An 11,300-nucleotide genomic window follows, 5' to 3' on the forward strand; every position below is an offset into this window, starting at 1 on the left:
TGTGCAATTGATGTTGAAGTTCAACGGTTGAGAGAAACATGGAACATCACTTGTTATTTTTCTCTCAAATGTGAAAAATGCTGATTCAGTCGGATGGAGACACAATGGCAATTCTGGAGAAAACAAGCTTTCAAATGTCATGGGGAAATCCTGTTTCCTACCGAAAGTAATAAAGAAGAAGAAGTGAAGACCAGAAAGAAGGAAATGAAAGACACGGTGAAAAAATACACTAACATGACATCCATGACAACGCATCCGAAGGCCTTTATTAACCCTCTGGAGCCGTGTGGAGCAGTTATATGACAGACAGAGGCACTTTTAAGGACTTCAAAAATTTCCCAACAGTCACTGCCATTATAAAGCTTGGAAGAGCCAAGACATTTATTAATATAACTCTGATTGTGTTCGTCTGAAAGAAGAATGTCACACACACCTAGGATGGCTTGAGGGAGAGTAAATCATTTGTCATTTAATTTTTTAGGTGAACTATCCCTTTAATCTATGGCCACTTTTGGAGGATTAAAAAATTAAATTGTTGAGTCGGCCCACCCTTTGCAGCTTATCTTATCCATATATCATCTTTTTATTCTTTTTATAACTTTTAGTATCTATATATCATCATTTTATTGTTTTTAATTCTCTTTACAACTGTATATTTCTATTTCTGATACATCTGTTGAATGTTATTTTTGGTCAGGGCTGTCTGACTGGAAGAGTTTGGAAAAGGAGAGCAGTGTGCTTCGCTTCATTTTGTTAAAGGTATAAGAAGTCGCTGATAGCGTTGATACGTGTTAAAGGCATAGGTAAAACGATAGCAGACAGTGTAAAGAAGCGGACTCAAGAAAGGGGAGGCCCTGCGGGGCATGGTAACGTCCAGGAGCCCGTCCGGCACCGACTTGTAAGGACCAGGAGACATTGCAAACCTGCTCCATCTTTTCCATCTCAGACTGTTTTAATTGTCCTTGTTTTTATTTTTAATTCTTATACATGGTATTCTTATTTCTTATGCATATTTTAATTCCTTTTTCTATGTAAAGCACTTTGAATTACCATTGTGTATGAAATGTGCTATATAAATAAACTCGCCTTGCCTTGGCTCCTAATCATCCCCATATATACAGGTGCTGGTCATGTACTTAGAATATCATCAAAAAGTTGATTTATTTCACTAATTCCATTCAAAAAGTGAAACTTGTATATTATATTCAGTCATTACACATAGACTGATATATTTCAAATGTTTATTGCTTTTAATTTTGATGATTATAACTGACAACTGACAACTTCAGTATCTCAGAAAATTAGAATATTACTTAAGACCAATACAAAGAAAGGATTTTTAGAAATCTTGGCCAACTGAAAAGTATGAACATGAAAGTATGAGCATGTCCAGCACTCAATACTTAGTTTTTCCTGAATAACTGCAGCGATGCGGCATGAGGAGATCAGTCTGTGGCTCTGCTCAGGTGTTATGAGCCCAGGTTGCTCTGATAGTGGCCTTCAGCTCTTCTGCATTGTTGGGTCTGGCATATCGCATCTTCCTCTTCACAATACCCCATAGATTTTCTATGGGGTTAAGGTCAGGCCAGTTTGCTGGCCAATTAAAAACAGGGATACCATGGTCCTTAAACCAGGCTCTGGTTGCTTTGGCACTGTGTGCTGGTCCCAGTCCTGTTGGAAAATGAAATCTGCATCTCCATAAAGTTGGTCAGCAGCAGGAAGCATGAAGTGCTCTAAAACTTCCTGGTGTACGGCTGTGTTGACCTCTGACCTCAGAAAATACAGTGGACCAACACCAGCAGATGACAAGGCACCCCAAACCATCACTGACTGTGGAAACTTTACACTGGACCTCAAGCAACATGGATTGTGTGTCTCTCCTCTCTTCCTCCAGACTCTGGGACCCTGATTTCCAAAGGAAATGCAAAATTAACTTTCATCAGAGAACATAACTTTGGAGCACTCAGCAGCTCCAGTCCTGTCTGTCTTTAGCCCAGGCGAGACGCTTCTGACGCTGTCTGTTGGTCAAGAGTGCGACAGCTGAAACCCATGTCTTGCATACGTCTGTGTGTAGTGGTTCTTGAAGCACTGACTCCAGCTGCAGTCCACTCTTTGTGAATTTTTGAATGGGTTTTGTTTCTCAATCCTCTCCAGGGTGCGGTTATCCCTATTGCTTGTACACTTTTTTCTGCCACATCTTTTCCTTCCCTTTGCCTCTCTATTAATGTGCTTGGACACAGAGCTCTGTGAACAGTCAGCCTCTTTTGCATTGACCTTTTGTGTCTTGCTCTCCTTGTGCCAGGGGTCAAAGGTCGTCTTTTGGACAGCTGTCAGGTCAGCTTCTTCCCCATGATTGTGTCGCCTACAGAACTAGACTGAGAGACCATTTAAAGGCATTTGCAGGTGTTTTGAGTTCATCAGCTGATTAGAGTGTCTTCAATATTGAACCTTTTCACAATATTTTAATTTTCTGAGATACTGAATTTCGGATTTTCCTTAGTTGTCAGTTATAATCATCAAAATTAAAATAATTAAACATTTGAAATATATCAGTCTGTGTGTCACTTTGTTATAATCCTACTAACAGTTGAGTGTGGAATATTTAGTAGTGAGGAAATGTCCCGAATGGACTTATTGCACAGGTGTCCACAGATTGAGTTGAGTTCTCTGAGCTCCTGAGAGCGGCCCATTTTCTCACTAATGTGTGTAGAAGCAAACACACACACACACACACACACACACACACACACACACACACACACACACACGCTCCTGAGAGCGGCCCATTCTCTCACTAATGTGTGTAGAAGCAAACACACACACACACACACACACACACACGCACGCTCCTGAGAGCGGCCCATTCTCTCACTAATGTGTGTAGAAGTGTCTGCAGGCCTAGAGCTGGAGTTACACACCTGTGGCCATGAAGGGGTTGAACACCTGAACTCAGGGATGTGGAGGAGCGGCTCAATATTTTTGGCAAATTCAGTAAATTGGTCTGCTTTGTCTTGCTACGGCAAATTTTACAGTTTATCCTAAATGCACACTAATTAAAGACTAAATCACATGTTTAAAATTCTTTGGAATTTTCTGTTCACTGGTAACATTTTAACGTTGTGTTTTTGTAGTTTTCTTCACTATATCACTGTCTCAAACAGTACACAAACATTATGAAAACAAACTTTATTAGAAGCAAAATTGTTCAATGTAGTGGAAATTATGCCACAACAGTAAGTGTCGTAAAAAATAAAGTGCCATTTTTTAAATAATTTTTTCACAAATATTGAAATGGGTCATGTTTTAAACTTTTTTTAAACATGTAATTCAAATGTATGTGAAGCATTTTCATAGATGAAGATTAAAAGCCTGGGTCTGGTACAAACAATATTTATACAAAAAAATGCATATGAAAAGTAGCAAAAATAAATAATAATTGCATTATAAAAAAAAAATTCCAAGACATGTGATCTCCATAAAACAAAAAGAAAAATGTTTTATAAATAAATAAATAAACCCTGGGGAATGAAAGTACCTGAAGTCAAAGAAACCAGAAATGTTTCCATAGTGTCACAAAAAAATTTAAATATTATTTTGAAATATGTCTTTGGATTGCTGGGTTATGCAGTGTATTGTAATGTAATATAGGAGCCACTGTAATATGCCATGTTCATATTTTAGTGTCATTATAATATTTCTCAAGATATGTAAATGATATCCTGAGGGCTTTTTAACATTCATATATAGTTAAAGTTTTTATTTCTGCACCACTGCAAAAATAATACCTCGCCCCAAACTCACATTTGCTGTTATATCCAGCGCAAACAAACATTACTTAGTGCCTCATAATCTGATTTGCGATTTTCCCAAGCCAAGCGGACCCATCAGAACATCCTCTCAGTGTTGAAGATCCTGAGCTTCGTCATGAAGTTGAAGTAAATGAAGGCCAGACAGACCAGCATGTTCTTGATCACATACAGCACTGGTGTTACGAAACCAAACAGGCCAATCAATGCCAACCTCAAGACTAGGAAGGGGAGGTCCTGAAAGACCACGCCCAGAGGCGAGAGGAGGGCACTGTGAGGCATCAGCACCAATCGCAGTGAAGAGAGGCAGCAGAAAAGGTAAACTGGAAATGCCCAGCCTGAAAAATACACAGTCGTGTGGCCGGCTACCCGAACCATCTCCACCGTGTCCAACCAGAACAGGAAACTGTCAGCAAAGACTTCAGCTCGACTGTCGCTGGCAAATAGGAAGCTTAGAGGTCCAGAATACGGAGAGGCGATGTTTTGGAAGGGTATTCCAGAATTTGGATCAGTTCCGTTGATGCCGACCTGATGTCCGTGGTGGCCTGGTCCTCTGGACATGTCCCCATTCGCAGGCAACCCAGCCGTGTTGCGAAGATGGCCTGGAGCGGCTCCATTGTTTGGCAGTCCTGGAGCTGCTGTGCCGCCTGAGAGATTGCCCGTCCCATTGGCCGGTCCGGCTTGAGCCGCACTAGTGCTGGATAATCCTCGCACAATCCCATTGGCCGACCCTGTGGCGTGTTCTGCGGCCGCACTGCCAGCCGGAGCTGCTGGAAATGGACCCGCCGTGACAATAGGAGTAACTCTTCCAATGTGTGTCACCAAGGTAGCAATGTCAGCATCCCGCGCCAGTTCGTTAGCTGTATTCACACACACACAAGAAATGAGAAACACGTGATTGACCACATCACATTACAACATGGAAAGTACAGATCTTAAAGGGATAGTTCAAAAATTAAAATGACCCCATGATTTACTCTCCCTCAACTCATCCTCGGTGTGTGTGACATTCTTCTCTCAGACGAACACAATCAGAGTTATCTTAAAGGGTTAGTTCACCCAAAAATGTAAATTGTGTCATTAATGACTGAGCCTCATGTGGTTGGACACCCGTCAGACCTCCGTTCATCTTCAGACACAAATGAAGATATTTTAGTGTAAATCTGATGCTCTGAAAGGCCTCCATTGGCTCAACTTTACACTCTCAAGACCCTTAAAAGACACTAAAGACTAAAGTTACAAAGTCCATCTCACTACAGCGGCTCTACAATAACTTTATGAAGACGAGAATAGTTTCTGTGCGCAAAAAAACCCTAAATAACGACTTATATAGTGATGACGATTTCAAAACACGGCCTCATGAAGCTTCGAAGCGTTATGAATCAGTGAGTCGATTCAGCGGTTCAGAGCGTTATGAATCAGTGAGTCGATTCAGCGGTTTGGATCGCCAAAGTCAACGGATTTTGGCAGTTTGGCGGTTTGACACACGATCCGGATCATGATTCGACTCACTGATTCATAACGCTCTGATCCGGATCATGATTCGACTCACTGATTCATAACGCTTCGAAGCTTCATGAGGCCGTGTTTTGAAATCGTCATCACTATATAAGTCGTTATTTAGGGTTTTTTTGCGCACAGAAACTATTCTCGTCTTCATAAAGTTATTGTAGAGCCGCTGTAGTGAGATGGACTTTGTAACTTTAGTCTTTAGTGTCTTTTAAGGGTCTTGAGAGTGTAAAGTTGAGCCAATGGAGGCCTTTCAGAGCATCAGATTTACACTAAAATATCTTCATTTGTGTCTGAAGATGAACGGAGGTCTGACGGGTGTCCAACCACATGAGGCTCAGTCATTAATGACACAATTTACAGTTTTGGCTGAACTAACCCTTTAATAATGTCATGCTCTTCCAAGCTTTATACTGGCAGTGAATGGAGTGAAGCAAAAAAAAAGTCCTTCCATTATAAAATTAATTCACGCGGCTCCGGTGTTAATAAAGGCCTTCTGAAGTGAATCAATGGGTTTGTGTAAGAAAAATATCCATATTGAACACGTTATAATGTAATGCAATCAAACTAACTTATGCTTTAAAATGTATAATTGATTATATAATAATGTCTACATTTGTTTCAGAGAAACTGCTTTTTGTTTTATTTATATACGCAATAATTTAGAACTCAAAAACTCCTGTGTTTGAATGAATCACCTCTGATTGGCCAATGCATTCAAGAGATCAACAGAGATGTCTGTGATTGGCTACACTGCTCAACGCTGCACAAGCCTGTAGTAAATAGAACACAAACACACACTGGAGCGTTTGCCAAATCTGTTTCGCCAATGCTATAATATAATATAGCAGCGGAACCGTACGAGTTTGCTGGGGGTTCAAGGGCCTTTCCTGATCTATATCTGCATTTTAAGACATTTGTAAAACCACGTCTGTCTTTTCATTTTAGTTTGTGCCAGTGAAGAAGAAAACACATGGTCAATTGATATTTATATGCAAATATTACCAGAGTGGAAAACGATCTTCCATGTTTCATGGAAAAAAGCATTTGGGTTTGGAATCAAATAAGGATAAGCAAATGATAACAGAACTTTAATGTTGAAGTGAACTATTCCTTTAACCCTTAAGCACTGTTGAAAACCCTATATCATCACCAAATATTGGATTCAATCTTTTTATCAACGTGTTTTCTTTCCATTAGGACAGGTTTTGTATTTCTTTTTGTAATTGATCATAGGTCTCATTGACCTGAGCTTATGCACCTAACTTTTTGAGTTAAAAAAGCATTATCTGTGGATAAATTTGTCACTATTCGACAAAATATGGAAAGTTTGGTCTGATTTCCAGTAATTATGTGAGCCGTGGCTTTTGAACCACTTCAAATATTTCAGTATAGATATGCATTGAAAAATTCCCACCCCTAATCATTACTGTGACTTCTACACTCTGCAAGAGATAGTGAGCAGTGTCAAGAACCAAGAAGCACATCTAGACAAATAGAGACATCCCACATGGCTCCTGTGCTGCATCATTCATACATCATCCAGTCTTCTGAGGCCAAACGAGAGCGTTTTGTCATCTGGACTGATATTATGGTATAGACTAGACCAGAGCACTCAAACTTCAGGGGTGTACAAAAGCTCCACGGCTCCAGGACCCCTGACCCCCCGCCTTGACCTCACACTCACCTCGACCAGTCAGTCTGCAATATCGGACTCTTTCCACTATATCGATGCAGATCAGGGAGAGAATAACCAATGACACTGGCAGTTCAGCAAATGTGTCCAACCTCAGATCATACCTAATCTGTACCTAAAAACGAAGAGAGAGAAAGACAATAAGGCCACCGTTTGTGCTTGAAAAAGAGCCCCGCCTCCAGCATAACGCCACACACACACACACACACACACACACACACACACACACACACACACACACACACACACACACACACACACACACACAGCAGCACTCCATCATCGGAAAGCCAAGCTCAAAACATCAAAAACGATTTCCTGTTAATGTAACCAATTTGTATATTCATATTTTATTACTAATTCCTATTAACTCACTTATCTAATCCCTGGTCTCTAATATTTCTTTCTTTGCTCTAAAGGCCTGTCATTACGCTGTCCAAGGTGCTTTATGAAGGAGAAGATCAAATTGATTAAAGGATGATTTTGTTTTCGACTGTGATTGGAATGCGTGGAAAGGTATATAGAATGTTTTATAAATGCAACTATTAAGAGTGGAATATGAGTTAACATTATTATATATACACAGTAAAGCAATAGCAGTCCCATTGCATGCAATATTTTAATATTTGTCTTTTTAAAAGGGGGTGTGTTCTTCCCTCTGCACACCAGGTTTGTTTGTTTGGTTTTCACAGGCCTTGGAACTCTGGATAGGGAATGTCAGAATTGTGAATGATAAGCCAAGGCTGTTTCCCCACAATAGTTTTGAACTGATAGAATGCCTTTTATTGTCATTGCACATTAGATGTACAATGAAACTGTTAACTCTAATTCAGAAACATGCTGGGACCGCTTCTCTTCTCCATCTATATGTCATCACTAGATCTGTCCTTCAGAAACATGGTTTCTCCATCACTGCCATCATCTAGAGCTACTGGAGTGCCTCAGGGCTCAGTGCTGGGACCGCTTCTCTTCTCCATCTACATGTCATCACTAGATCTTTCATTCAGAAACACGGTTTTTCCATCACTTCTATCATCTAGAGCTACTGGAGTGCCTCAGGGCTCAGTGCTGGGACCAATTCTCTTCCCCATCTACATGTCATCACTAGATTTGTCCTTCAGAAACATGGTTTCTCCATCACTGCTATCATCTAGAGCTACTGGAGTGCCTCAGGGCTCAGTGCTGGGACCGCTTCTCTTCTCCATCTACATGTCATCACTAGATCTGTCCCTCAGAAACATGGTTTCTCCATCACTGCTATCATCTAGAGCTCCTGGAGTGCCTCAGGGCTCAGTGCTGGGACTGCTTCTCTTCTCCATCTACATGTCATCACTAGATCTGTCCTTCAGAAACATGGTTTCTCCATCACTGCTATCATATAGAGCTACTGGAGTGCCTCAGGGCTCAGTGCTGGGACCACTTCTCTTCCCCATCTACATGTCATCACTAGATTTGTCCTTCAGAAACATGGTTTCTCCATCACTGCTATCATCTAGAGCTACTGGAGTGCCTCAGGGCTCAGTGCTGGGACCGCTTCTCTTCTCCATCTACATGTCATCACTAGATCTGTCCTTAAGAAACATGGTTTCTCCATCACTGCTATCATCTAGAGCTCCTGGAGTGCCTCAGGGCTCAGTGCTGGGACCACTTCTCTACATGTTTTCACTAGGATCTGTCATTTAGAAAACAAATGCATCTGTTTTTAAATAAATTTTGTTGTTCAAATTATTTCCCAATAGAGAAATAAACATTTGGAAAAATCTGAAGACATTGCATAGAATGCATAGAATATCAAGACAATGAAGGACAGCATAATTTCAGTTTGTTTTCTGTGAATAGTCAAAAAGGTATTTACCTCAGAGCTGGCTATAAGGAAGGCAAAGCAGGGCAGTGTTGAGAGAACCACATAGGCTAATGCAACAGGCCTCCTGAAAGCAGAACAAACCGTTATTATCAGTGTTGGGAAAAGTTACTTTGAAAAGTAGCTTGTTACAATGTTGTGTTACTCCTTTAAAAAGTAACTAATTGAGTTACTTACCCAGCCAGCACAGTCATGTGGGGCCCATATGGGTGTCACCTGGGCTGTCTAACTGGGGCCCAGCCAGTTTTGTCCTCAGTTTCCATGTAGGCCCCACATGGGCTAGCCCAGATGAACTGAACACTGCTCAGTGTGCTCAGGACACACTGTCTCCTCACAGCAAGAAGATCCTGGATTGAATCCCGCGATTCTCTCACCATCCAAAGATGTGTGAATTACAGATGATAAGTTTTCTAAAGTGTCTAAAGGTGTGAGCTAAGTTTCTTTTATTTTCATGATTTCTGGACAAACACACACTGTCTGTGAGTTGCTTTGCAATTACAAATGGAAAATATGTCCACAATGAGCACATTACTAGTTTTTAACCTTGAGGTTCCATGAACGTCTATATCGGACATGCAGAACACGTCAAAAACAGACGTCATAAAAACTTTCATTCTGGCTCCTCAGTGGACGTCTTTTCAACGTACGCCTTTGCTCAGTGGGAATTATCAATAAAAACTAAGATAACAGAAAGTCAATCTAACAGGTAAAAAGGGAAGCTGATAATGCTTTTGTGAAGTTGTGTCTGAAGTCTGTTGTGTTTCTCTGTCCTTCAGTGATTCTGCTTGTTATCATCAGGAGTCTTCAGTAATATTCAGTCATTACTCTATTAATCACTTAATTATCTCATTAACTCCAACACTGATTCAGTTACATTTAACAGCCTGTAGTATGCACACTGAGCAGTGTTCAGTTCATCTGGGCTAGCCCATGTGGGGCCTACATGGAAACTGAGGACAAAACTGTCTGGGCCCCAGTTAGACAGCCCAGGTGACGCCCATATGGGCCCCACATGACTGTGCTGGCTGGGTTAGTCACTTTTTAAGTAATGCGTTATGTTACTTTTACGTTGGCTCTCTTGGGCTAGGCTTGTTTTTGTTTTGTTTTTTTATAACAAAAAAAAGTTAAATTTTTGGGCAAATTTAAAGGCTTTCACAACAAAATTGAAATGAATAAGCCTCAGGCTGGAAGAAATGCAAATTCACTCCTGAACAGTAGAGGGCGCCGCTCTAACTAACCTTTCAGCTGTGTTGCTATTCTGGAGAACGGAAGAATAGGAGACAGGAGAAAAAAGTTTAACACTTAACAAAAAAAATCAAAAGTAATTTTTGCTTATGACCGAATCATCGAAGGACAGCTGCATTGGTCACTAAAGAGAGATTAAATGCATAAAAGTGTATTTAACATTTAATTATTGAAGGTTTGCGTAGTATTCTGATTTAGCATTTCACTGGTTTTGAAAAATACTGAATCTATTTTGTGGAAGTGAGATTAGTGCATGCTCACATTTAGTCTAGAACTACAATAGCAATCATTTTTACACATGCTTACGATTTTTCTAAACACTTTCAGTAATTAAATTGGACAACAAACCCGCGTTACTTATTTGAAAAGTAACTTTTATTGTACATTTTAAAAGTAATGTGTTACTTTACTAGTTGCTTGGAAAAGTAATCTGATTACGTAACTCAATGGTTACTTCAAATAATATTATTGTACCAAGTCTGTAAAATGTGATTTTAGTTAATAAGTAATTTTTCCATGTTTCCTCTCACCACTTCTTCCGTGCAACCAGCGCCGCCTTCTTCATGAACACCATATACTTCATAGGCAACCAAATGAGCATGGCCACTGATGTTACGTAGGCCACGGATGAAGCCACGATCAGCCAGTACGCAGTAGAGTTCCCACCAGAGGGCTGAGACTGGCTCTTCACTTGAGCTACGATGAGGGCGAAACGCTGCATTATGATGAAGAGTGGAACGCAGAAGCTGGCGAACTGAAGCACCTCACACACAGCAAACTTAATCTTGCTCCCTGAGCCCATGCTGCGGAAGGGATGCGAGGGGGGGGGAAAGAAAAGAAAAGGAAAAAAGGCCTGCAGTCCCCAAACTGGAGGGGTGGAGGGGTGTATTGTGCCAAAGCCCTGGCATATTCCATCCACAGCAGAGAAGCCGGTGGGGGGGCTAATGCTTACTCTGCACTCACCATTGTGTGTCAGGACACATCACATTAACACACACACCAGGACACACACTAACCAGAGCACACACTACAATAGCTGAGCTTCCATGCAAAGGTGCGAAAGTTGTGCAAAACTGGAATATTGCATGAACATCTGCGAATAAAGCAGCGTGTGTGCAAGAGACCAAAAGGTGGACGAGAGGAGTCCAGTCTGTGTATAATGAGTAGTGAAAATCATGAAGAC

At 40.9% G+C, this 11,300-nt stretch overlaps 1 protein-coding gene across 1 annotated transcript; it reads right to left on the reverse strand.

Annotated features, from left to right (window-relative positions):
- Window positions 1-3,884: 3,884 nt before the first annotated feature.
- Window positions 3,885-10,919, reverse strand: LOC307139520 (transmembrane protein 236; the record flags this gene model as incomplete). The annotated part of the gene is made up of 4 exons (XM_079838515.1): window positions 3,885-4,666; window positions 7,003-7,126; window positions 8,867-8,939; window positions 10,648-10,919. The coding sequence occupies 4 exons, from the start codon at window positions 10,917-10,919 to the stop codon at window positions 3,885-3,887; spliced, it is 1,251 nt and encodes a 416-aa protein (XP_079694641.1).
- Between the last annotated feature and the right edge of the window lie 381 nt (window positions 10,920-11,300).

Source organism: Gobio gobio (assembly GCF_949357685.1).
Source record: "Gobio gobio genome assembly, chromosome: 2".
NCBI lineage: Eukaryota > Metazoa > Chordata > Actinopteri > Cypriniformes > Gobionidae > Gobio > Gobio gobio.